At 38.5% G+C, this 27596-nt stretch overlaps 1 protein-coding gene across 4 annotated transcripts in view; it reads left to right on the top strand.

Moving 5' to 3' along the window:
• COL24A1 (collagen type XXIV alpha 1 chain) overlaps nt 1–27596 on the top strand; it is a 138786-nt gene that overhangs the window by 70096 nt on the left and 41094 nt on the right. For all 4 annotated transcript variants that reach the window (XR_004389952.1, XM_030495241.1, XM_030495242.1 and 1 more), the window contains 9 exons: nt 4804–4857; nt 5487–5531; nt 15222–15275; nt 17150–17203; nt 19077–19130; nt 19893–19946; nt 26799–26852; nt 27152–27196; nt 27313–27357. Coding sequence is in view for 3 of the 4 variants with exons in the window: in XM_030495241.1 (XP_030351101.1) it covers nt 4804–4857; nt 5487–5531; nt 15222–15275; nt 17150–17203; nt 19077–19130; nt 19893–19946; nt 26799–26852; nt 27152–27196; nt 27313–27357 (459 nt within the window). In the remaining variant the exon portion in view is untranslated. The remainder of the gene's footprint in view (nt 1–4803; nt 4858–5486; nt 5532–15221; nt 15276–17149; nt 17204–19076; nt 19131–19892; nt 19947–26798; nt 26853–27151; nt 27197–27312; nt 27358–27596) is intronic.

Below are 27596 nucleotides of genomic sequence, written 5' to 3'. Positions count from 1 at the left end.
AAAGTCTTTCCCATTGTTTCCCTGTTCTAGAGTGGATATATTCCTATGTCATTTTCCCTGTTCATTAGCTAGTCAAAGCTGGGAATTTGCTTTCTGTTAGAAATAGTATTAAAATGTTTATTTGCTATGTTGATAAAATGTTTAAAAAAACAAAAACAAACTCCTATTTACAGCTCAGGAAAACATGCAAAAAATTGAACAGAATTTCAAAATACTTTGTGACTCAGTTCAATATTCAGTTTAATCTCCCTGAGCGTCTGCCAAGAGCCTCATGGAAATTCTTATTTTGGCTGCATCCCCCTTTGAGTCTTCTCCTTGGGCAGGGCTTCATGGCTGGACAGCATCTCCCATGTTGTGTTGTGGTAACTGGAAAAGAAGATACTGCAGCGGGTGGCTCATGGGCAGTGAGACACCTACCTTCACATTCTCTGCATCACCAGGCATGCTCAGGTCACCATCAGCTGGTGTCAAAGTGACCCAAGAGGAAAAATTTCTGTGTAACCTAGCAAACTGAAATATTTGTAATCTATTTCGGGTCAGTTTGGCCTGAATCATTTTGGGTTTGATACATTTCAATGGGAAATGTGCATATTGTTAGCATGTCTTATGGCTCCTTGGTTTCTCTCACTCACAACAAGCTGTTAAGAGTGTGTGGATCCGAGGTGGGCCCCAAGGTTGCTGTCTGCACGCATTCTTGTAGGTTGCTGGCTAGTGGGTCCCAGGGTTGCTGTCTGCACGCATTCTTATAGGTTGCTGGCTAACATCCCCTCCTGAAATGAGAGATAGGGGAAAATGGGAATTTTGCTTGATAGGGAGCCTTGCCTGTTTTCCTCCCTTGTCCCAGTGCCCACCTGCTCTCTCCTGGATTCTATAGCTTCTATAGTTGGCTCCAGCTGTTTCACAGCTCCAGGCCAACATTGCTGCTCAGATCTCTTCTATCACCTCTGCTTGTCCTTGCTTCTTCACTCCCGCTTGTAAACATAGACTGTGTGATTACATTGGAGAGAGAGAGTCCAAGTCATGAAGTTGTTGAATCCAATACAGTTTAGTAGGACTGACTCAGTAAGCTGCTGAACACATCTGTTTGTTTTAAATTATGCTTGCTTGATTGCAGTTTCACATACATTTGATTTACACAGGCTTTGATTCCATTTTCCATGAAAGGAGTTCAGAAAAGTAAATGCTATATCTGAAAGTAAATGCTATCAAAACCATGTTATTGCTGTACTAATTAAATAGCCTTGGGGGCTGGGGAGGTCTCTGAGAGGGACCTGAAGAAGTGGTCTGGCCATGTGTAGTCCCAAGGCACTGTCAGCTGTCAGCTATGCCTAGAGCTGACATCTCTAACTTGTTTTGTGTAGCCTCTAGTAGGTGGGGTTCTTCATGCTCCTTGGAAATCTGCTTTAGTGCTTTGCCTGGTTTACAGACACTTTTCCACGTGTCTAACCAGTCTGAGTCCTGCCTGTGTCTTTCTCACTACAACCTTGCTTCCTGTCCTACAGGACTTATTTGTAGGCATGGCTAACAGGTTAGTCCTCTCTTCAGCCACTATTGTCTTGACCTTCTTAGGGTTTGTCTAAACAGGTAACACATCTTTGTAGGTGACATATTGTAAACCTATGATTATTCTTATGAAACAGTTCTAGTTTTCTCTTGGACAATAGTGAAGCAGGTTTCTAGTGATTCTGGAACTCCTCATCTCTTCTACTGAGTAGTTTTCGGGTCAAAGCGTTCAGCTGCCAGTTCAGGTTTAGGTATGCACCAAGCAGCCAGCCACAAATTTTTCACCTCGTTTTCCTCCATGCCTCCCCACCCCGCCCTTGTTTTTAACATGTGCTTTTAAAAACGTGCATGAGACCAGAAACCCCTGGGACCCACCTGACCAATGCTGCCAGCAAAATAAATCATCCTCTGATGTAACAGAAGGTGAGTATGAACCTTCACTCTGGTTCTCAGGTCCCCGCTTGGAGAAGAATTCCCATGCGTCTAAAACAATGGGAGCCAAAACCGACGATTATTTCCCGCTTAATCAGGATATATCTCAGCCTTTTTGAATTTAGGAAGAGGATTTTGAGCTGAATCTGATTACATAATTTGATTTTTCATTCATCCTTTTCCCAACCTTCTCATCCATTTATTCCAAAGTTGAATTCATATAGTGTCTTATATTAATCCTTCTAAATGGAGAAAAAAAAAAAAAGGGCATTTTTTTTTTAATTTCCTTACTTCTCTTGTCAAAATACAGTAGATGCCACATTAAAGAGTGACTGTGTTTATTCAGTTTCCTCCCACTTAACTCTCTTTCTCAAAGGCTATCCAACTGTTAACACTGGACCTGTCAGTATAGCTCAGCTCAGTCAGTGCAAGCATTGGTGCACTTTATTTATTTATTTTTTTTTTTTTTTTAATCTTCATTGTAGGAGCGGAAAATGCTTTAAAAGGGGCAGGATTGTTTTAAACTAGAATGTAAAGAGAAATTGTTATGAGTTGATTATTTTGAGAGACATGTAAAATAAAAGCTGGTTTCTCTACAGTCGTAAGCTAAGCAGTTCCTCCTGAAGATGGAAAACAGTTCAGTCAAAGCTGCCCCGCTTCCCCAATGCAGTGTTTTCTGAAGGTGGTATGTGTCTTCCTGTGGGCTGAAGACATACAAGATGCTTGTGGAGGGATACAAATAGAGTGATAGTGAGAGAGATTTATATTAAAATATACACACCTGTATCAGCCCATCATGAGGTGAAAGGAAGGACGGGAGATTGCTGTTCCCTGAAGAGGAAGGGTAAAACTTTCAGCTAATATTTTAGGAAACAGACATTTCCTTTGGGATTACCCTGCCCTGGAAGAGTCATTTTCTCAGGAGTTTGCAAGCAGAAAAGCAGCCATCCCTAGTTTAACCTTCTGTCAGTGGCTTTTCCTTTGTGTGTAATTTACAGTGGTATTGCAGTTCCGTGTAAAGCCAAATCTGTGTGTTTCAAATAGCTTTACCAGTTGAACCCACTTGTTCCATTTTCTGATCAACTTGCATCTGTTGTGTGTCCTTTGCAGCTAGTACATAGCTGGGGTGCTACAGCCAAGAAATCTTTACGAGTTGTAACTCCGATTCAGGACTAAAATTATTCAAGGTAGTTAATAGTGGCCACAAGTTTTCTTTCAGTTAATTTAGTTTAAAATGTTTTTATGTTACAATCTTGCTCTCTAGAAAGACCTTGAGGTTCTTTGCGGCAAAGTAGTTAAACAGCATGTAGTAAACTGCAGAAGCCGTCACTTGGTGGTTTGTTTGGGTTTTTTTTGTCACTCACTTTGCTAAGCCTTGTGGAAAGACATGACATGCTTTATCTGGGTCTCTCAGAACTTCTTTTCACAGTCTTTTCTCCCTGCATTCCTGGCTGTGCTATGTTTTAATAGCTGACAAAAAACAAAAATCTGCTTCTAAAGCAGTGATATTTGTTGGAACTTGTAGGGCAAAATGAAATCACTCAGGCAGGCAGAGAGAGAACAAGAGAGATAAAAAGGGAGTTGTGAGAAGTCATGAAACCTATTAAGACAATATAATTTTAAGCTATATAGAGAATTTATCAGATGCTCAGAAACTAACACACACATTGTGCTGTGAAAGATGGGCACAGAGCAGCCAGAACAAAGGAGCCAAATGGAAAAATCCCATTTTCTTTGAAGAAACTTGTTTATCTGTTGATTTAGTTGCTCTTGTCTTGGGACAGCTGATGTGGAAAGGAAAGCTCTCATTACAGAGTCCTGCAATTGCAATTATTCAGTCTGCTGGAACGACAGCTGATAATTTCCTTTTAGCAGAAATCCGCATCTTTTTGATATGGAATCATTAAAATGTTGAATTAATTTTCTTTCTCCAATTGTCAGGCTTCAGTGATCTCATTAGCAACTTGCTCAAGAGCCATATCCGCTCCATCGAACCGTTACTTTTGAATTAGGGTCTTTGCCTCAGAGCAGATGGGGAAAGTTTGTCTAGGCAGGGCTATGCTGTTTAGATAACCAAATGGTTAGGCCAAGGTTTATGTTGTAGAGGAAATAAAGTATATCTGGAGGGAAAATTACCTCCTGAAAGTGAGACATAATTAAGTTATAAACATCTAATTGAAAATTCAGGAGAAAAGCATTCCGGTTTGTATGCCTTTATGGATATGTGTGAGTGACAGCAGATGGAGGGATGTATATTATAAAATGCTTCAAAGATCTCAGCACTTCATGGCCTCCTGCTCTGATTGATGTTGCTGTATTTTGTCCAGGTAACAATATGTTATTATCAGAGTATCATAGCCACAAGATACAAGCAGCAAAATGGTAGTGGAGAGAGATGCGGCTTAAGCTACTCAATTTGATAAACAAGGAGGAGAGGATATTTAAGCAGATTTTGTCTGGTTGAGGAAGGTCAGTTATGACAACAGTCCCTAAAGTCTAAACATCAAATTCTGTTAGTGTGAGTCCTTATTCTGCTGGAATTAGTCAGGAGAGTATATGACCTTAGCTTTTATCTCCTCAATGTTTTTTAAGGTTGAAATGTTTTTGATTCTTGGGTTGTGACTGTGTTTTCCTCAGTATTAACTGCTGTAAGAGTTATTACAGATTCTGCTTACTGCGCTAGTACTTGCTGTAATAATCAAGAGTGTGTTTTCAGGTGCAGATTTGTAAATATACTTGCTTCAAACATTGGTATTAAATACAACTAAACTGTAAATTTTTGAGTGCGTGCATTTTGATAAATACAGAAATTGGGATGAAATTATCTTTTAAAATATTTACAGTATTTTATTCTAATCATAATTTTAGGGAAAGCCAGGACAGAAAGGTTATGTAGGTGATCCTGGACCAGAAGGTTTGAAGGTAAGTGACGGTTTTATGTAGGAAATAAAATGTGTTTGGAGTATAAACTGTGTACAGTTATACACTGCTAAATACAATGGCGTGACAGTGAAAGGATGTGACTACGCATGCTTGTATATAAAATATCATACTAGTAATTAATCTAATACTTAGTACCAGTTCCAAGGTTCTGGGAGAAAGAGGAGAGGTTTGTTAAAATTCAAAATGTCAATTTTCCTTGTATTTCATAATAAAGTTCAAATTATCAATAGTGTGCGCAGGTAACATTTACTTTTGAAGCAGTTAGAAAATAATGAAGGTAATTTGCTGAAAGGAAGATTAAAATAAAAATGAAATCATTTATTTGTAGTACTTGCTGACTCAATGTATTAAGTGAGCCTTTAATACATAGCTTTCATTTTTGTGGGCAAGTCCTAAATACATTGGGACATCTTTTTACAAAATCAAAATTAGCCACTGATAAAATTAAATTTTTGCTGGTTGCTTAATTTTGGGTTTTAAAGTTTTAACTGGCAGATGTAATTTAGAAAATAAAAGAGGCTCCTAGGAAAATAGAGGACTTTAATATACACATATGAAAGAAATTACGTTTCTAATGAACTACATCATCTGTTTTCTACATTTAACAGGGAGAACATGGAGATCAAGGAAACCTTGGGAAAACTGGTGAAGCAGTAAGCTTGAATTCCCTTTCTGGTTTTATTTTTAATTCTTTGTTTATTTGAGAGTGAATGAGTAATTTGTTGCAGTAACCTTCTGTTGAAGTTTGTCTTCCTTTGAAGCTGTAGGATGTTGGCCATACCTTTTGTGGTCTTTCAGAATAGTACTATTAAAAGAAAATCCCCATTATTTTCCGGAGTAAATTCTGCCTTTTTCCTAATAGGTCGAATGACCATTATAGGTAGTCGTAGCGAATCTTCCAAAGCACGTTCAAGTATGTGAATGAGTGATCCTTTTCCAGTTAAATCGTTTGAGAGGCTACGTTTAGCCTGAGATGTATTTTGCAGACTTGTTCTGTCTCCCCTTCATAAAATCACAGAGCTCAAGGTGACCTCCATCCCCTACTGCCTAGGCAGGATCAGTTCTCTTTGTATCACTCCTGACAAATATTTGGCTAACCAGTTACTGAAAACTCCAAGAACAAAGGCTCCATGACCTGCAGGCAGCCTAGGGCTTCTCTATCCTTTTTTTAAAAACTTTCTTCCAATTGTGTAATCAGACTCCCTTCTGCAAACAGCATTTTACAAATGATGTTTGTTATTGTGTGCCTCTTATTGGGACTGTCCCAATTCACTTAGCCTTTCATGTTTTCTAGATAAGTCACATTCTTGCTCTCCTCTAGACTGTTTCTAATTCACCTAAACATCTATGACCCCAGCTTACTGCTCAAACCGCTCAGACTGCTGAGAGAAAGGGAAAATTGCTTCTTACAAGCCACATTATTGCATACACATGCCCGTTTTTGTAACAACATGTTGTTACTCAGTTTGTTATCCACGGTCTCCAATCCTTTTTAAAAGTTATCTTTCTCAGTTCTTCCACTGTAGGTGCTTTTGTAGTTGATAATTGTCACTTAAATGTATTGCCTTGCAATTGTCTCTGCTTAATTTCATCCCCTGCCCTTTTGTGTTTTTAACTTGTGTCTGGGAATTATGAGCAGGTGTGTACTTACTGGCCCATGCTTGAGTTACCCAGATGTTGCATAGAAGATGATGGAATTGGTCTTGTTTCTTAAGTTAATGTATGCCAAGGAGAGATACCATACACTGTTTTGAGCTCAGTGCTGTACTAACATAAACACTGTTCAGCTTTTTGCGTTGTTGAAAAGTACCAAGCAGATGTACTCCAGACAGCATATTAAATGGTTGGTTACTGCTGAAATTTTCTGAACTGCTTGTAAGTCAAGTCCAGCTCCTCTGTGCACTCTGAAGACTGCTTCAGGGAAGGGTACTGGGAAGCAGGACTCTCAGTCAGTTAAAAATGTCTGCTTAGATAGGAAGCAGTAGTGCAGTACAACACCGTATGGTCAGCCAGCATATCTCTAAACATAGTATACTTAGCAGCAGCTTGATCCTTAGCTTTGTTCATTTTGTTAGGTTGTAATCAGAGCTGTAAGACAATAGTTTCCTTATGATACCATTTGGAAAATCTGGGGTTCTTTATATTGCTGAATGATTAGGGCAAGCGTGGGTGAGTACTGGAGAATGAAGATGTCATGGTAGAGCAGAACAGATGGGACATCGTAACACTATGTTTCTTTTATGGAAAGATGCAGAAATTAGTCTGTATTGAGACAAAGTAATATAATCTCCTGTCGAAGCTCTTATTGCATGTGGATTCTGTTTTTCAGCCTGTATTGTGTTAGAGAAAATTGATAGCATTTACTCTGTTGTACGGTGCCACATGCACCAAAACCCTCAACAAAAGACAAACTAAACTAAGTTGTAAGTCACTTCATTAATAGTAGTGCATAAACAGTCACAGAAGCTAGTTACTTACCCTTAAATTTCTGGATTTGTCATGGGCTTTTTTAGTTCCTCGGTGAACCTGAATTCATTGCACACATTTTCCACAACTCAAGTATTTTGTATGTGCATAATATTCACTGCTAAATGAGCTCCATTCTAATTCAATTCACTAGCTCAAATATATAATGAATGATTATATGTTGCAGTGATGATTAATAAAATAATCATACTAACTACCTAACTGAGTCAGGGACAGGCTGCAAGAATAAAATGCCAAAAATATTCTTTGTGCCGACAGAGGGGATGTTGCAGAGCCCTGTTAGTGTTATAAAGAAAGATAATTACAGCCCATCATTAATTGCTACTTCCCACACTTGCGGTTTGGAGAATTTGTGTATGATAAAGGATGACATGAGATTCCTGAGAGCTGAAGTGATTTCTAAGCTATTGATAACTACTCTTTATTTTTACTAGCGAATTGTGAAATGTCTTCTGTTTTACGTAGGTATTTTAATCAAATAAGTTTCATAGGCCCTTGATGCTATTATATTACTTTTGCGTTATCTGGTAGCAGAGAACTAACACCCACTACATGGTTTTTAGGGGGGTTAGTATCTATCATTTTCTAGTTAAGGCCAACGGTAAAACACCAAGAACAAGAGACAGCCTTTCAAACACACTCGGCAGAACTCACAGGAAGACCTTTCAAAATTCTTTCCCTTCACTTTATTCACCACGGCAATCTGTAACAGTTAAGCTTTTCCTAAGTTAGTTGAAAAGTACTAGCAGGAAGAGGGTTGCTTTTCTCAGATGCAGGAAATGGTTTTCCAGATGTGAGTCCTGACGCAAAATGTACACTTTGGATGCAGTTTTTCCTTCCAGTTTCTCACCAGCTTCTGTTTGTGACAAGTAATTTTTCTTTTCCTTGGTGTGAAGAGAGAATACAAATTTCTTAGTTCACAGATAAATCCACTCCCTGCTATTCAGTGTTGGCTCTGGTGGCATACATGATAACTCCAGAACATCTCTGGAATCAAACATGCCACACACAAAAAAAAGTAGTACAAAACAATGTACAATTAGTGTATTTAATAATAAAGGTAAAGAGAAAAATAAATTACTGAAATGTTGATAGGAAGTCCAGTGTCTAATAAAACTCTCTGTATGGCTTCTTCCTTCTGCACACACCTCACTCCCTTCTGGCTTATCTGTTGTTTGAGGTTTATTCATGATCTTTATTGACTGAATTTTTCAAATTACAGAATATGATGCATACTTTTAAGCCCATGATTGAAATATACAATACCTTTTTTTTTGTTTTTAGCAATGAGGAATCCATCACAGTATTGCAGTTCTCCAAAAGAAAACTCATTTTTTATTTTCCTATTTTTCTTGGTGTCATCCATCTTCTCTCTTTGACTAATATATCTGTCACTGCTGCATGAGGTGCCAAAATAGTTATTGCTTTTCTGTAGCAGCTTTTCCAGGTCAAGTACTGCTCAATATGTGCATAGAAAAATACAGATGTCAACCGTCCACAAGCAGGGAAGTTTCAGCAGCAGATTGGGCCATAGTGCTTGGTTACTTAGTCTAGTTAGATGGGTAATGTACTGGAATATAGATCTGTCAATAGGCTAGAAGCTGCATTGTCAAACATTTCTTAGGTCACATGAAGCTGCTGACTTTTCAGAGCACATTTCTGCCAGAGTATTTCTGGACGCTTGTCCAGTGTGGAAACTGAGTAGAATAACTTTATAAAATGTTCACTGTGCTCATAAGCTAAAAATGACACCCATTTTAATACTAGATCAGGAATGTGCCTAAGATCAAGCTTCAGACACTATTCCTTAACCAAGTGCTACAACAAAAACTGTTTCTCTGGCTACAGCATACAGCCTGTTTAAAGGGGAAGGTGGGCAGGTTTGTGTGGTGCTGCGTGGCTAAGCAGAGCCCAGAGCGGCAGTAGGACACAGCATCTGTCCTTTGCTGCAAGATACTCGGTTAACTGCAGGACCATCAGGTCCAATTGAAGAGCAATGGGTTAAGATAGTGAATAGTAAGGGACATCAGGCAGAGCAAATTTACAGTGCTGATGAGACAAAATCTTTTGGGAGGCATGCCAAAGGAAACAACCACCTCAGCTACTTACAAAATTGCCCTTACATTTGGAGGAGGAAAATCTCACTTTGCTGATGTGTGTAACTGGATTTTTTTATGCTTAGATCAGATGTTGTCCAGTGGTGGATGGCAAATATCTGAAACCAGCTTCAGACATCTCACAGAAATGACCTGTGTTAAATTGTGAGGGATTATTCAGGAAAATTATTTATTGTTCAAATTTTATGGCCCAAAATTGAACTGATCTGAACATTATACAATTGCTTATCAGGATTGTGATATTGTTTAATAATGCTAGTGTGTAGCCAGACTGGGCCATGCTGGATAACCAAGTGCAAGTTAATTCCAATTTCTCTTTGCTAGTTCCATTACAGAAATTCAGACCTTGGCCCATACACTTCTGAATTAGAAATCGCTGACATTTATACATATATTAAGGCAGAGTACGAGGGTAGTACTCTGCCTGCAAACTGTCAGCTGCAGCATGTACAGCTGGTGTCAAAAGGACAAACTGAAGTAAGTAGAGCTCATGAGTACAAATCCTGGGAAAATGATCTTCAAAGACCTGGAAAATGTCCTTCAGAGGTAAAAATTAGCTGGAGTAGGCACCAGGGATGCTTAATTCATGGAGAATGGAAGCTGCAATTCCTTTTGCTTAAAGAAAAAACTAAAGGGGCTTTAACTGATGTTTTCAGGATGCTCACTGAAGTTCTTTGAAGCCTGGGCTTTGGGGATATGCAAATGAGAATTGTAAACCATAGGCCAAAAGAAAAGTCAATTGAGGAAAATGTTGGGGTTTTTTCACAAGACTGGTGAATGCATGGGACATTGCCAAGGGCTTCAGAAGAGGGAACTAGTTCTGCTGCTTTCAGAAACCAATTGGGTACACATTAATGGAGTTCTATGAAGATTTTACAGTGAATGATAATAATGACACTTCTGTGTCTATGTTGTGCTGCTTAGTTTTACCCTAGGTGAACTGATATACTGCCATTGCTGCTAGGTCTTTTTCTCAGGAAGAGCAGGAAAACAGGTTACAATAGCTGGAGGTCAGCATTTTCAAGCTGATACTCGTTTTTCTTGAAGGACTTGTTGATAGTGCTTCTACGCATAACACTGTCAAACAGAATTACCCTTCTTTACACTAGTGTATCTGGAAGCAAAATTTACCCAATTTCTTTCCTACAGCTGCTGTAGATGAAGGAATGATGTCAGTACATTTTGCCTTCCAAATATTCAGGTAGTAGAAGTTTTTAGTCCTTAAAAAAAAATCGAGTGAAGCATCATCTGTGAGGTAGAAATATGGTGTATCTCTGCTTTCATTCACCTGCTCCACTGGCAGTAGCAAAGCACAGATTTTCACTTGGATTATCACCTCTGGTTGATTACCAAGTAACTTTCTCAACAGATGGAAAAAAACCAATGAAACAGATAGACAGATCTCAGTGTCAAAAAGAAGAAAATAACATCTGCCTTTCAAATGCCATGCTTCCCAACATAATCCTGGGTAAAGCAGCTACAGATCTCATGGTCACTTCGTAACAGTTTTAGTACTGTGGTTATGAGGTAGGAAATAGTTTCTAAAGCTTAGGGGTGGAACCACCAGCCTGAATAACGGCCCACACAAACCCATTGCTATGTGGCATACAGCAATCTGCGCAGCTGCCAGGCAGGAGCTCCTCATATTGCAAGTTCTAACATGGCACCGTTTTCAAGTCTGTTCTTGTTGGTTAGTTGTATTGAGTTTTCCCAGTGGTCTGGAGACAGGGCTTTCTTTTTAATACTTCAGATTACTCTTACGTCTAAGTGCAGGACATTAACAGCTAATCCATTCAGTTCATACCTGATACTGTTACAGCAGTAAGGAAATGTTCTAGACAAAGGCTCTGTGGAAAGTCTTCAGTAATATACTGGTTTTGATCAGATTGAAGAAAGTCACATGAAAGTGCTGATCTGATACAAATAAACCCAGAAATCTATGACTTACTGATCAACTGTCCATGACACCTCCTTTCTCACAGGTCAGCTACGTTTTGTTCTACTGCAGATGCTACGAAGCCCAAATAGGAGCCAGTGTAAACCCTGCCTCATCCTTTCTTCTTAATTTTTGTCTAGGCCTGATCTGGGTCACATCTGTTAGAGGCATACCTGAACAGATCCAGTATTAGTGCCTGTGATACCAGGGTCCAAATGGATTAATTTTAAAAATAGTTACTACCATTATGTCTAGCTAGCAAAATAGAGCTTGGGTTAATAGTTACTTCTTAGAATTTCATTTTTATAACATTATGAGTTGTAGAAGTAATTTTCTATCTATGATCTGGATATGAAATAGTAGAAAGCATCCACTTTTCTTCTTTTTCCTGTGCATCACCCTTGGTTGTCTTTTAAGCATGGTTGCATTTTCAAGGATCCTCAAATAGATTTTGATCTGTTAAAATCAAACCTAAATGTTGGCTCATTTTGGGGTTTTTTGAGTACTGTGCCAATAAAGTCCTTCATGAAATATGAAGCTGATGGACTCCTAAAGAAATGTTTGAGTGGGAATCTTAATGAGCAGGCAGAGATTATGATATTGCTGAACGCTGGTTCTGGATGAAGTGATTCAGCACAGATTCAGGACAAATTGTAATGAAAATTAATCCGAAATACCAAAAAAGTTCATAGGAAGATGTTAATGTGTCAAGATAATATTTTAAATTTACTTATGTCATCTTGTTAAAAGAATGTTGAATAAAAATGTTTGGAAATGCTGAACTCTAAATAGCATTGGGTTGGAAAATTTTCAATTAGCACGGAAGAGTGTGTTAGCAGACAACCTGACAGGTAACTGCTTTCACTGGAATGCTTGGAACCAGTTGAATATTTCTCACTACCAAGCTTTTCAATGGGTTACTCCATACTTGGGTTGGCGTTAAGTCTACAATGTGTTTTCAATTATTCAACTATAGTCCCATTTCTAACACAGAGCATATGCCCTGGCAAGATTGTTTGTCTTTCTCAGGCATGTGCTAGTTGTGAGATCTGGTCTCTGACTAATTTTCCAAAAAAATGCTCCTGTCAAGGAAGGTTTCTAAAATGCTGTTATTGTCACTGGAAGAGTTCTACACAAATTCTTGTAAATGAAAGTTTATGACTATTTTTTTAACAAGGTCGTTAATTTTTTTTTTTTTAAACATTTCTGGGTTTTTTCCTTTCCTTTTCTGTTGCCTAATATATTCAATTTCATGTTTTGAATCCACCACTGCTCCCCAAAGGATTGAAGGGATGCTGGTAGACACTGGCTCAACAAACCTGCTCTGGACTGCATTCATCCCCTGACATAAGAGGGAGAGTTGAAACCTCAGTCCAGTCCTAGCGGCTGGTCTTTATAATAAGCCAATCCAAATCTGGGATGTAAGGAGCCACATGATCTTTTAAAAAGAAAATAGGGAAAACATCACTTTATGGCTAATATATTGGTGGAACAATATGTTTTGCTCTCTGATTGCACTTTCTCTTCACTGTAGGCTACTAATTCTTTAAGGACCAAAATTATATTCCTAAGTAAGCTTTTTTCTCTTGTGCCTCTGCACATGCCTGCCCTAGCTTTATCTCAGTCTCAGACACTTACTCTGTTTTTAATGGAGGGGTGGAAGAGCATTTAATTAAGCTGTCCTGAACAACTTTCTCCTTCATTCCTCTTGAAGTCCGTATTGCCTTTACCATTTCACTGGCTTCAGTTCTTTTTGTCATCTTGTCTACTGTTTTGCTTTACATATATACCTGCTTCTGCTTATTCAGAGTTTCTTTTCCCTCTTCTGTATCAGTGAAAACCAACTTTCTTCTTCTAGTGTCTTTACTATAATTTTTCTTAACTGCTCTCTTCTGAGGAACAGCCAGTGTCCAGGAAACTTTCTATTTAATAGCCAACTCTTGTCCTCACTCTGGAAGGTATTATGGGCTAGTCTTAATGTACTGGGTAATACAACAGCACATTCACAGTCACTGCTTCCTAGTCATTCCTTCTCTTTCAGACCAGAGAAACTGAATCAGAAAGACAATACTTTTGAATTGAAAAGGGGACTTGATCAGAGGCTGTATAGTAGAATGGTTCAGAGTAGGTCTGAGTTACATCTTGGCTCTGATTTATGTCTTCTGTCCTTTCTGGAATAAGAGAATCAAAGTGATTAGTCTTTAGACTTTTGAAACTGTACCTCCACACACTTTATCTTGATGAGCAAGAGTACAGGGTAATTCTTTGTCTCATAGATTTCTGCCTGGTACCGAGGCCTGCTGTTGGCCATAACTGGTAGCAGTGGTAGCTTTCGTTCTCAGAGTTTGTCACGAAAGTCCCTCATTCCTGCCAGTGATGTCTGGGCATCGCCTTACTGCCAGTATTGCCAGGATGAATCTTTGACTGCTGCCAAGCCAAGAGACATCTCAGTTCTGACATAAAATACACAAGTTCTCACACACAGTACATCAGTCCAGTAGACACAGAAATGTCTGTTTATCTCTTTACTCCCTTCCAGAAAGCAGTTTGTGCCAGTATTGTGAGCCTTGAAGGCAGCTCTATCGATGCTCATTGCAATATACTTAAACTGTGAGATTTCCAGGGTAGCTAGCAGTCCAGGAAAATAAGAAGCAATCATAAAACATTAGTTACTTTGTACCCGTTACGTTAAATTGCTTGAGGGTGAACTGTATTGAAATTATATAGGCAAAAGCTACAAAACTTTAATTATTCCCCTCCCCAAAGGAAGAGATCTCAGATTGAAATGTTGTCTTTCTGCAATGAAATTATTTTGATGGAATAAATTACTACCAGGCTCTTGAAAGGAATATGAGCAGAGTAGTGAGCTCAGAAGTTACACTTGTGAAAAAAAGCCTCATGTGCCAGTGTAGTGCTGCTAAAGCCAGTACATTCCTATACATATAGAGATAGCAATGCCAATGTGTGAATTGCCATTTTATTCGCACTTTTTTCAATTATGTCTCTGCTAGGAGTTTCCACGTTTCTGCTATCTTTCGTTAGCAGTCATGCGATGTGCTCTGAGAACCTATTGCTTTATTTTCAAGCTCACTGCCTCATACATTTCTCAACTGGGACCATGAACTATAATTTTTTTTTTTGTTTGTTTTCTTTTAGTTTTGTAATTAAGAGGGTATTGCAAGCACTGAGAATAAGCTTTTTTAAAGTACTTCCTCTCGTTTTTCCCATCCCATATGGTGGTACTTGTTCTATCCAGTGGAAATTTGTGGGAGAGCCTCAGGAGAGAGTTAGTTCATTTTTGAAGGACTGAAAGGCTCTGATCCCCTACTTCAAAGGCATTTAGGGATACAACTCTTAAAGGGCAAATTCTGACAACACCTGATCCAATATAATTTTTGTTTTGACTGGCTTTTACTTTGTTCCACTTAATTTATTCCCCTTGAAAATTGTGGTCAAACAGAAGCGCTAGTAGAGCAATTATCACCTTTAATTGTATGTTTGTAAACCTTCTAGCGCTGCAAGACTGGGCTTGGTGGCAGAACTTAGGTGGTAGCACAGTATGATGATAATGTGATTTCTTTTCTAGGAGTAGCCATTTAAGTTAGTGTGTCTAGATGCAGCGATTCTCCTGGATGGACTGTAAGACAGGTTAGCTTGTGCAGTCCTCCCTTCCCCACAAAAATAGACCAGTGGTTCTCTGGGATGAGGAAATGTGCCGTGCTGTGCTGCCCAGTTGCTGGAGAACTGCCAACCATGAACAGTAATAGGCATCACACTAATAAGTCAACTTGCTTTTTGTACAGGGGTCAGCTGGCTTACCTGGAGAAATTGGGCCATCTGGAAGCCTAGGTGAAAAGGTACGGTAATGTATCTGACTACTCAGCAGCAAATATCAGCTTTGAAAACCACTAGGGTTATAAAATGTTGATGAGAGATTTTTTTACTGACCACTGACAAAGCTAATATTCCTGTAGCTATTTCAGAGTACAGGAATGTAATAAATGGTAATCCAAATGCTGTTGTTTGAGGTATGCATCTGGTACCCTTGATTTTAATTGATAACTAATTTAAAGCTGATAGAGTAGATATCTTGTTCATATTATGTCACTTACTTTACTGTCCACTGTTACTGATTCACAGAAACTGACAGATTCAAAGAAACAAGCTATACTTGTTTTATACAGTAGTCACTGGTTTTGCACTGCTACATAATGAAGACAAAAGTAGAAAAATAAAATTTGGCTGTATGCATTAACTGAGTAAAGAAGACAACATTGTTAGTTGTGTCTGCTGTGCAGTAATAGTTGTGTTTAGGAAAGCAAAGTTTGGCAGACTTAATGTGACTAGAACAGTATAAATAGTTTAAGCATATTTGACATTGGTTTTATTTAGGTGAAGTATTTTAAAACTGAAAAACAGGAAACTATTACTGAACTGCATGTCAGCTTCAGTTATAATAAAACCATAATTGTTTGTCAGAATGATCCAGCACCATTTGTATTTCTTCGCTGCAGGGCTGAATTATTTCACCTGGACTGGTGGCTGCTATTTAGATATTTTCATGAAGAATTCTTAATAATGTATTAGAACTTCCATTAAAATCTTGATTACAGTTTATATAATCTGTGAAAGGAAATACATCAGTAGAAAGCACTGCTTGTTAAAACTAAAATTTAGACAAGTCTCATATGATTTTAATCATAATATCATCTTAGAATTCAGTGTCAAAGGATTCTTGTTCTTTATAATTATGTTTGGTGCAACAAAGATTACCTTAGGATTGTGCTGATAGTTTAGGTAGGAGGGAAAAGGCAGTAAAAAGATAATCTATCATCCACAAATGGAAGCAAGCTGTTTCATGGTACCATAATTGTAACTGCTATGTTGTTTCTGTAGAATTTGTCTTCCTCTTTTATCTATTAAATAGTACTATGTAAGCATGCTATATGGATATAAATAACATACTTCCAGCATAATTATTTTAAAGAATTGTGTGTTTACAGTATGCAACATAAAATATGGTGTTATCACTATGTCATGTGTACTGTCTGCAACAAAAATGTAATCTTTGTATGGGGGTAATCTACAGCCAAGCCTGATATTTGGGCTGGATGTGGTATGAATAAAAGGTGAAAAAAAATTGTAAGACAAGAAAGAGACCCTTCCTACTTCCTCTACTCCAATTGCTTCTGCAGCTGCTAAAGGGCTGGCCTTGCTTTTAGAGCTGTACTTTCCTAATACATACTGAAGAAATGAGGGAGAGAGGAACAAAACTTTTTTTTTTTTTGCTTGTTTGCTGTGGTGAATTTTATGGATTAGAAACATAATCGTAAATGTGATGAACCCAATCGAGAGAGAAGGGATCTGCTAGCTGCAGTTTGCGGAGGCTGATGTAGTACCAGATCTCTTCAGTCATTGAGGAAAAGGGAAGGCAGAGAAACTCAGTTTTATCATCTTTTCAAAACATAGGTGGGTTTGTAGGATGGAGAAGTGAAAAGGGTCTCTGCACTGTTTCTGAAGGGTGGTCTCTGAACCAGTGGTATTATGCACTGCAAAAAGTGGTTAAATCTCTTGTAGACTACAGGCTACAACCCTCATGAAAGACCTCTTGGATTGCTGGGTGTTGTTATTGCAGATTAGCCTTGTTGGCCAGATATGCCTGGCTCATTGGACATGAAACAAATCAGGGAAGGAACACTTACTGTTGTTTTCTTTTTAATTTTTGTTAAAGGGAGAGCGAGGCAGTCCAGGACCAGTAGGTCCTCCGGGAGAGAAAGGTGTCATGGTAAGTCACAAGTAATGTAGAATCCATAAGTGAGTTACAAACACACTTTACCTTCCAAAACAGTAATAAATTCTCACCCTTCTGACTGTGCAAGCCTTATGGAAAAGAGTAGTATTTATGATGCATAGTTCCTAGGAAGTTTTATTTAGTAGCTTTATCCCTTCTGTGGAAGTGACATTGCACAGTGACCTGCTGAATGAAGTAGCAGAGCAACTGCATTTTTGAAGAATGGCTCTAAGCAGCCTTACACTAAAAAATTAAACATAGTTGAAAGAAGAGATAAATAAAGGAGGGAAGGTAAAATAACAATCTCCTGTGTAGACAATGGTAACACAAATTATTCTAATAAACAGACTGGTAACTAGCATCATCTCTAATTCTACTGCACAGCAGTACCCAAACAACCCTTGTGTGCCACTCTTGTGGGAGGACTGGCTTTCCGACAAGGGTGCTTGTCCTAAATCAGCTTGCAATGTTTTGTGCAGCATTGGACAGTCCAGAAGCCATTGCCATGTTAGGTAGATTGATATGATACAGAAGTAAAATGCTACTCACATGTGCCCGCTGTCCAGTTCATGTTGAAGTACTCAAGGAAAAGTGGCTAGGGTTTTGTTGTGTTTGCTAGATAGCTCTAGAATGTATAGAGAACACTTAAAGATTTAACTGTTTAGAAGGAGATGATGCAGATTATAGGTGACATACTAAATGTTGCTAGAGATGTGGGCCTGAGAGCGTTGCAGTGGGGAATGGGGGCATCCATTGGCAAGTAAGAGTCCAAGTACCCTCAGGCTGCAGACCAGTGATCCATGCATCAGGAGACAATAATTTTTCAAGCATTCTGTGCTTCACTAAATCTCTCTAATCTAGATTTACCATCAACCAGCTGCATTGGTCCATGAAAAAAATCTTATTGGAGAGATTACTAAAGAATTTATTAATACACAATCCAATCTTATCAACTACTTTTTTCAACTATTAGTAATGCTTATAGCCATAGGTAAATCCACTTCAGTGGATTCTGTTCCCATTGTCAGAGCCTTCACCTGAGGATATTGAAATTCATGTAGAAGTCGGCAGCTTTTGTTTCAGTACATCCCTGTCAGCTAGTGCCTGTATGAGGGGAAACTTCTTAGGTTGCTGTAATGGTTTAACCCCAGGGAGCAGCGAAGTACCACACAGCCAGTCCCTCCCTCCCTCCCTTCCTCTCCTGCCCCTCCCATGCGATGGGAAGAATTGGAAAAACGTAGAATCCCTGTGTTGAGATAAGAACAGTTTGATAATTGAAATAAAATATAACAACAAGAATAAAACAATAATAGAAAAAATTGAAAGAGGAATGAAACCCAAGTGATGCACAGGTCAGTTGCTCACCAACCGCTGACTGATGCCTGGCCTGGCCCCAAGCAGTGCTCAGTGGCTCTTGGACAGCTCCCCCCGGCTTATATCCTGAGGGATGACGTACTGGTTCACATCACGTGTCCTGTCTCTGTTCCCTCCCGGCTTCTTGTGCCCCTCCTCACTGACAAAGCATGAGAGATGGAAAAGTCATTGACTTGTTACTAGGTAGTGCTTACTCTAACTAAAACATTAGTGTGTTATCACCATTATTCTCACACTAAACACAAAACACAGCACTGTACCAGCTACTAAGAATTAACTACCCTACTTGAAACCAGGACGGTTGTTTTAATGATTATTGTGATCTATCCAAACAAATATCTGTTTTCTAAACAAAATTTTGGGAATAAATTTTGCAGGATTAAACACTTTATTAACTTACCTCAATTTTTTCAGGAAAGTAACCAAATTTTAATTGTTGTTATAATAACAATTCTGCTAAAACTGTTTTGTCTTTTCTATATTTCAACTCTAGGGCTACCCAGGACCTCCAGGCGGCCCTGGACCTGTGGGGCCAGAAGGATTACCTGTAGGTATAGAATGATGCTTTGGTATGCCAGAAAGTGTACCATTTTCAACTTGTCTTTTTGCTCTGTTGAAGCTAAGAATGGTTTCTAATATTTACTGCAGTCTGTAAAACTGGCATGAAAAGTTACTCATCCATAAACAAAGTCTGTTCATCTGCTCTTTACCAGGATGATCCATGAGGGACAGGAAAACTAATTATATCATTTACTCATCTATTTAAAAAAATCACTCAGCTGAGACAAGTAGGAGAATAGGATTTTTTAAGGATGGTTTATAATTGCACAACAATTTTATTTTTAATTCCTTGATGCTTAATATAATTTAAATATATTCATTATGTGTTTAGTTTCATTGTGAACCAAAAATAAATTGTATTCTAATTTGCTATGTATAATTGTGTTATAATTTGGCTAATATGGCTCTTCAGTACAAACAAAAACCTGACTCTTCTGTCAGAAAATATTAGGGTTTTTTAACATAATGTTGCTGAAATATAAGTATCCTTTAGCAATTTTGGGATGTTGGACAGAAATAATTTATCCAACAGTCATATAATGATTTTTTTTATTCAGAATAAAGTTACATAGAGTCTCTTATTTAGATTTTTCTAGCTAAATTGTGCTAACACGATTGAATTTGAACCATGAGTGAAAGTATTGATTTGTATTGGTTGCACTGAGTGATGGTCAGTGTGCATCAGCCTCGTAATTTTCAGAAATCTGTATATGGAAGGCAATGAATAATAAGTTTATTTGACATGCAGGGACCTTCTGGGACAAGAGGACCACCAGGGCCACAGGGGCCTAAGGGAAGAAGAGTAAGTCATATTGCTGTTTCATGTTACTTAAAGCAGAGAGCAGTGTGTTGCCAATATGAATTTTATGTGTGACCCATGTACAGGTGCTTCCTTTGAACTCTGTCATCCGGACTTAAACCAGTACTAAAGTCAGACAGATGAAACTTGCATTTCCATGTAGAAACAATATGAATCTTCATTTCTCCTCATCTTACAGTTAAATGGGATTTTGCCATTGATTTCGGCCAAGAACAGGGCCACAACAAGAAAGACCACTAACCTTATTTTCTGTATACATAAACATGCAAATATTGGCATTTTTAACTACCATTGGACTGTTTCAATGTTTTAAGATTATTTTCTTTATCTGCCAATCACTTGTACTTCCTGTCTGGAGTTCTTTTGGACATGTTTTTGCAGTCTGAGCTCAAGGTGCCTTGAGGAAGCACTGCCACTTCATAGTGCAGGTGGGTTTGGTTGCAGCATGAGCAAGTCTATTCTCACTGGATTTATGGAGCTTGTTGAAAAGGGCAGTGAGGATGCACCCCTTTAACATCAGCCTTATCTAGCAGTTTGACAGCATACCCAGGCTTCCTATGAGACCTGTACAACTCGTACCAGTGTCTGGGCCAGTGTGTCTTCACAGCTGGTGTTAGCATCAGGTAGTGCTTACCGCTTATTCCTGATGAATTCCCTGAATCCTTGTCAGTGAGATAATTTTTTTGGTTTCTTTCTGTCATAGGAAGCAGAAGCATCTGTTGCTGCAGAAAAATATAATTATAGCCTTCCTTTATCCTCCTTTGTTATTGTGATATGTATGTTTTTTAAGAAAATATGTGGTCAAATTTGAAAAGTTGTAAGATCTGGAGGTTTTAGTCTAGTTAAAGAGAGATACTTGAGAAGCACACATTGCATTTTAAATAAGATTTTAGATTAGAAAATACTGGGATTAGCAAATTTAGTAGTACAAACTTTATTAACTCTATGTTCTATATTATTTTTTCATGATTGCTAAACTGTTAAATAAGAGATCAGGTAAAATGTTATACAGTATATTCAAAATAATATGTCTGAATATGTCATATATTTGATTATTAATATACTGTATTTGAAACCATATTTTGAATATCATGTATACTTGAAATATACAATGCTTAGAAACTTGACAGTACACTACAGGATTATTCATGAGAAAAACTTCATATGTTTCACATGAGTCTTCCTTCTTTAGTACAGTTTCCTCCTCTTCAGAAATCTGTTTTAATTTACCTCTTAGTTCATGGTGCAGTTTGCAGGAACAATTTGTGAAATTTAGCATATGAAATGTATAATTTCTGTTAAAAATCTGCAGTAGTGATTCAGGGTTACCCTGTATTAGGTTTCCAGCTGGCAATGGTTGGGGGGTTTTTGTTGTGTAGTTTCAGACATAAAAGTATAATTTATCCCAGAGTTCAGTTTCTTTACTGGGTGAAGCAGATTTGAGCATACACTTCAGACAAGTACAAGGAGTTCTAAGTACCTATCAGTAGGAGTCTGGGTTTCAGGATTAAAGTTCTCAGCAGCTCATGGGAAAGGACATACCCACCATTAGCACGGAAAACAGTCTTAATTTTTTCCTTATAGTAGATGCATTTTTTAAAAGCCTATTTAAAAGGATATATAAATAAAAATTCTTTCTGGGGAATTAATTTGCTATTTTTGTAATAAAGAATTTAATAATGAGTTACCTGTTTAAAAAAAGAAAAAAAAAAGACAAAATCATACATGGTAAAAAATATGCAGTATTACTTTGATAATTTTATATGCAGAAATAGCAAATGCTTCCCACATCTCGCAGGTAACCTGCTTATTTTCTGAACTGAATATGTCACACACATGTAATCTGTCAGTGCCCAGAAAAATGAGTTTATTGAGGCCTGTTTGTCAGGCAAAACTGAAATGCAGGTATATTTGTTCATGCAACATATCTAACAAAATTCAAAGAGAAGCCTTAATTAGCTGCAGAGGGTGAGAATCCACCCCCAGTGATAAGTACAGTGAACTAGAAAGAACTGATGTAAGCAGGAGCATCCAACCCTGGGCATCAGCAAGCAAAGAAGTAGTTCCTGAAGTGTTCAAGAGGTGCTTATACAAATCTCTTCAGTGGAGAGAGGCTCTAGGGGCTCCTGGGAGCCCTACGTTAGTAACTAAGGCAGGCTTCTGACAGGAGCGTGAATCTCTGCTTTGGTTTAGAGGAGCAAAGGGAAAAACAGCCTTTTTGCCTCACAGGCAGGTTTGAAAATGTAAATCAAACCAGAAATGCAAAGCAGTTGTGAGGCTGAAAAGAAGCAGCAGCTTGGCAGCACTTTTTCTTCAGAAGCCTGACTCAATGAAACAGATGGTTGCTGTACCTCTCTGTGATTTCAGTAGGAGCATGTCTGAAAGTGAAATACATGCTGAAGTGTTATGCTCAATCAGGACACACAAGCCAGTGGCATCAAATGAGGAGTACACATATGCCATCATTTTCACTGTAAAATGCTGATGTTTGAGCTTCACCTAAAAAGGAAAATCCCTTGGGCCTTACCGGTCCACCAGTTTCAGTTTGACTGGTGGCCTGTAGGGTGCTTTGAGTTAGGTGGCTAGCTCAAAAGTAATTTGGTATAAATAGTTGTCTTTAAGATTGATACTGATTGCAGATTGTACATTTTAATTCATCTGAACATAGCATTCCCCTCTGAACTCCTCCTCTGATTTTTCCCTCCTGGCAAGTCCATCTGCCAGCATCACCAGTGGTGGATTCAAAGCCAAGCTGCTGACATGAACATGAGTCCTCCCCTGCAGGCTCCCCTTCCTCCCAGCAGCATCTGCTACCTGGTGGTTGCTTTTATGGGGGAATGTCTTAGTTTAATTTAGATGCTATTTTGAAGGTAGAAGATAGTTCTTATTTAAGGAGTGTCACATCTTCTGCCAACTGAGGAATCTTTGAGGGAGTCTGGCTCTGTGATTTTGGCAGCACATCATGGAATACATTGCTTATAATTAAAGATCACTCAAAATAAATCCCAAACATCCCAACCTCTGTGGAAGACCCAGTTTGGTGCTGTGGTTTATGACTTTGCCTCCATCCAGCATGACTGGGAATGCTCACGAAAGGGGGTCTCGGAGCAGACCCAGCTCTTCAGGCTCTGCAAACAAACTCCCACTGAAGCCACTGAGAACTTTGTCTGCTCTCAAGATCAAAATATCAGACCCAAAGTGGAATCTCGCATAAGGAAAATATCTGGGGGCCCTGAAAGCTGAAGTTTGTCATCACTGGATTTTGAAAGAGAAGTGTCAGAACCCTGAGCTCTGTGTGGCAGGCCGTGGAAAAAATGCATTACCACAGTCACATACAGAAGTTAAATAGAATCATATGGAAATTCCCCTTTGCTCTGTACTGAAAAAAGAACATATCCCATCTTCACAGCTGGAATCTGCAGGAAGACTTAGGAGCACTGACCCTCTTCTGCACTGTCACAGAGTGGAATTGCTTTATCTCATAAATTCTGGACCTTTCAGCAACCGGTTCACGTCCAAGATTACCAGCAGTCTACTTCTGCCTGAGAGTATCCAGCTGCTCTGTCTCCAGTACACCCAGGAGTTCCGGCCAGCTGAAGCCAGGCTGTCTAAGAGTCTGTGGAGTATCCCAGTGTCAGGGGATTTGGGGGGATGTGCCACTGACCGTAGTGCTAACACAGAGCGTCCTCAGCTTGTGCTCTAGACATAATGCACTTCAGCTGGAGTCATGTGGAAGGTTGCATCGTTTCGTGACCCATGCTTTATTGTTTAGTGTGAATCTCATGAAAGCACAAAGGGAGAGCACTGCTTTGTAGATACTGCCATGGCAGAATGACAGTCTGGGAGGTGGAAATACCTGTATCTAAGAGAAGGAATTTCTCTCTGTGACTAGAAGGAAGAAATGCATTCATCTGGAAGACATGATGGTAGCAGTGAAAGCAACCATAAAGCCATTTTTTGTTACATATTTGATGTTTTAAAGCTCAGTAGAAATAATTTTTCTGCTCTTACTTACCTGGAATTCAGCTCATGAAATTCAGTCTTGAAAACACAGATAAATGACATGGTGAAGTGCTGTAAATTTAGGATCAAGCAACAGTAGCTTATGTCTGCAGCAGCCAGTAGGGTTATCTCTGCTTCAGTTCTTTCTGTACTGGCATGAGGAACCTCAGTTACCTAAGAACATCAGCACTGATTTAATGAGTGATATTTTTCATACTTCTAAAGGCAGGGAATATGGCACCTAGAAAAATGTGTGTACGTCAAGGTTATGTGAAACAAGTAGCCAGTGTGCTTTGTAATACATCAGTAGCCAAGTTGGTTTATCTGTCTTAATTGTTCAAAGGAAGTGAGGCTAAAATGGATGTCATTTTCTCATATTCTTCTACGTCAACCACCAAACAAACGAAGTAGCTACATAATATGTTCATGTTATTTTCACTTTGGTTATATTTAGGAGGCAGGATGAAAAAGAACAAAGAGTTAATTGGTGCTTCTTGCCTTCTTAGATGAACTTTTTCTCAGCTTAGCATCCTGGAGTTTTCAATGTAATATGTTCCATTTTAGAAACAAAGCTGATCCTGTGTGAAAGAAAAAAGTAGTAGCAATTGTTAGGCAGCCTTACTGCTCAGCTGTGTTGCAACCTGAATTAAGTAACAGCAGGCAAATTATGTGTATCTCTCATTCTGTGCTAGCTATCATAGGAAATTATACAGATCCTGTTTATCTGTGCCAACAGTGAGTTACATCATACTGTTTATAGGAATGTTATGGTGTGCTTTTGTTCAAATATTTCCCTTGGATTCCCACGCTCTGTTCTGTGGCTGGCTTAAAGGTAGGCTAGAGGTAGGCATGGCATAGAGCCAGAAGCTGAGCATCATGTTGGTTTGTTACTTTGTTTTTAATTCAGAATTATATAGTAGAAGGTTGGTGTTTTGAATGATAGGCTTTTTTGTTTGATTATTAGTGATCTGATCATTTGTCATTCTCTTCCTAATGACTGGGCCATTGATGTGAACTCCATTCAAGTGCAGACCTATGTGACTAGCAGAAAGGTTTTGGTGTGTCGTGTGCATAACATAGACTGAGAATCCTGTGCAGTCTCCTTACAGGACCATTTCTTAAACTATGGGCTATGACCTCCTTTGTGATTGAAAGGAAGTCACAAGTGTTCAAAGAATTTATCTGTTAATATATGTATTATATGTAAATACTCAGTCCTGGCTTAGACTAAAACAAGAAAGCTAGCCAGGCTAACTCAGGGATTGCCTCACAAAAGCTGTGTCCCAAACTGTTAAGGTATCAAAAGTATTCAGACAGCTTTCCCTGCCTGTTCACTTTCCTTTTCCTATGGTTTCCGTGTTCTCTCATGCTGGCCAGAAGCAGCAGTGCTGAAATGCTGACAGATAAACTTCTTGTGGGATATTTCTGGCGCTACAGGGCCAGATTATTATATATCAGCTCACAGGAAAGGTCTTCTCTTGAGAGATTTCCGTTTCAGGATAAAAGCCTAAATGATTCTGGATACACATTGTTCCCAAGTTAACAGTCAGATATTTTCACTGTAGCTCTAGAAGGAAGTGTGTGGGTGCTCACCATCTGTTCTGACAGAGGTTTTGATGTGCCATCAATAAATCCAAGTCAGAACAGATTTCTGCTAAGTTTTGTCTCAGAAATTCAAGGGATGCAGACTTTTTTTGAGGAGAAGGTAATCTAAAGAAAATCATATGTGCTTCCAACAAAGTCATTTTACAAACCCCTGTTATTACCTAGTAGAACAGTATTACAACTCTCTGGAAGTCAGTCATGATTGCATGTCCTGCATTATAAACCGTGACCCAAGATGTAAGGTTCTCTACAGCTCAGAAAAGCACTTGGAAAATGCAGCTTGTTTTCTTCTAGGCAGTGCCATAGCAGTGTACTAGTTCCCTCTGATTCCAGCCCAGATGCCACTACCAGGAAAGCTGTTGTGTCTCATTCTCCCACTAGATACTACTGTAAAGAGCCTGGCTCTCTCTCGGTGCTTATCTAGCTTTTGCTTTAGTCTTTCATTTTAGATTGTTAACAACAGGTTTTCCATGCCCAAACAGTCATGGTGTTTAGAAATATGGGAATAACCTCCTGAGTCAGCAGGAATAAAATATTCTTTTCCATTTTTCTCATGGTGTCTTTTAAGGATTTTTCATTTGCTTCTAAATTAATGGATTTATCTTTCCAATATTAAATAATCATTTCTGAATGTTTTGGCAATAAATATTTGCTATATTGTAATACAATAATATAACAGGTTATCTTGTTCATCTGTACATTATAAAGTCAGTTTACAAGAGACATTTTAGTCTAACAATAGAGCAGTTCATTATGCAAGATTATAAATTGCTTTTAATATTGCCTCGAACTGGTTTCCTAATGGAAGAACTTTATCTGCTTGTTTTAAAATCTTACTAGCAAGCTGGATTTTTGCATGTACAACTTAGATGCTCAAAAGCAAACACTCCATATAACCAGTGTGCATCTAAATTCTTCTAAATATATATCTGTTGCATGCATACAAATTGGATGAAAAAGAGATCAGAAAGTATCAGCCTGCAAGCTGGCTCCAACAGAGACCCAGAACATTCTGTTTACACGTTTTCCAAAAACCTTTTCTTTTTATATTCATATTTCAGCAAACTACAAACTTATTCTTTGAAGCTTTATTTCACACTTAACATACAGTGAAAATTGGTTTTTGTGCTAGAAAAATGTGTTTCCCCTCTCCTTGAGCTCATGTCGCATGATGATAACCACAAATAATGTGTAATTAATATTCCAAATCTCTTGTTCAATATTCAGGGGCCAAGAGGTCTAGATGGTCCTCCAGGAGAACCAGGAGCACAGGGCATTAAGGTGGGTGCATTACTTAGTACTAAATAAAACATCAAGATAGACCATAACAGATAAGATAGAAAAGAAAGAAAGAAACAAAAAAACAACCCAGCATGTCAGAAGCCATAAAGTTCCATTTAATCCATGAAGAGATTTGCGAATTTCTGCCTTCTTCAGGTAATTCCCTGCTATGGTAAAAGCCCATCTAAGCCTGAATCTGCACTTCCTGCAGAGTTATCCAGCATCTAAACTGACAGCAACTGTGTGCAGCTTATCTAGGAAATGCACATAGAATTCACATGCTATTGGTTATTTATCAGGGAGAAAGAGGCGATCCAGGGAAGAAAGGCGTTCCTGGGTTTATTGTAAGTATTGGAGCCAATCTTTATAGTAAGCCTTAACACAATTACTACTAATTTCTGAGCCATGTTTGTAAATTATCTGAAGCCAGCATTGTCTTTAAATACTTCTATTTGACCAGGGTAAAGCTGGAAATCCAGGAGAAAGAGGAGATCAGGGTGCACCGGTGAGTATGAAATTCTCTAGTACTTCTACCAAAACAAATCTGCAAAATCTCATACTTTGTTTCACACTGGGATATGAGGGAATTTGTTTAATTTAGAGCAGCTGAAAACTGACATTTCTGTTTGCATTTATTCATATAAAGAATCAGGGGCAGAACTGAGAGTAAGTGTGAACATGGTATAATTTGCTAGGAGACCAGTGTTTCCATGGATGATGGTCTACAGAATACAATATGATGGC

This window comes from Strigops habroptila, chromosome 8, assembly GCF_004027225.2.
Source record: "Strigops habroptila isolate Jane chromosome 8, bStrHab1.2.pri, whole genome shotgun sequence".
In the NCBI taxonomy this organism is placed as follows: domain Eukaryota; kingdom Metazoa; phylum Chordata; class Aves; order Psittaciformes; family Psittacidae; genus Strigops; species Strigops habroptila.
Note: the sequence above shows the minus strand (reverse complement) of the source record. Positions and strands in the feature narration are given on the sequence as shown.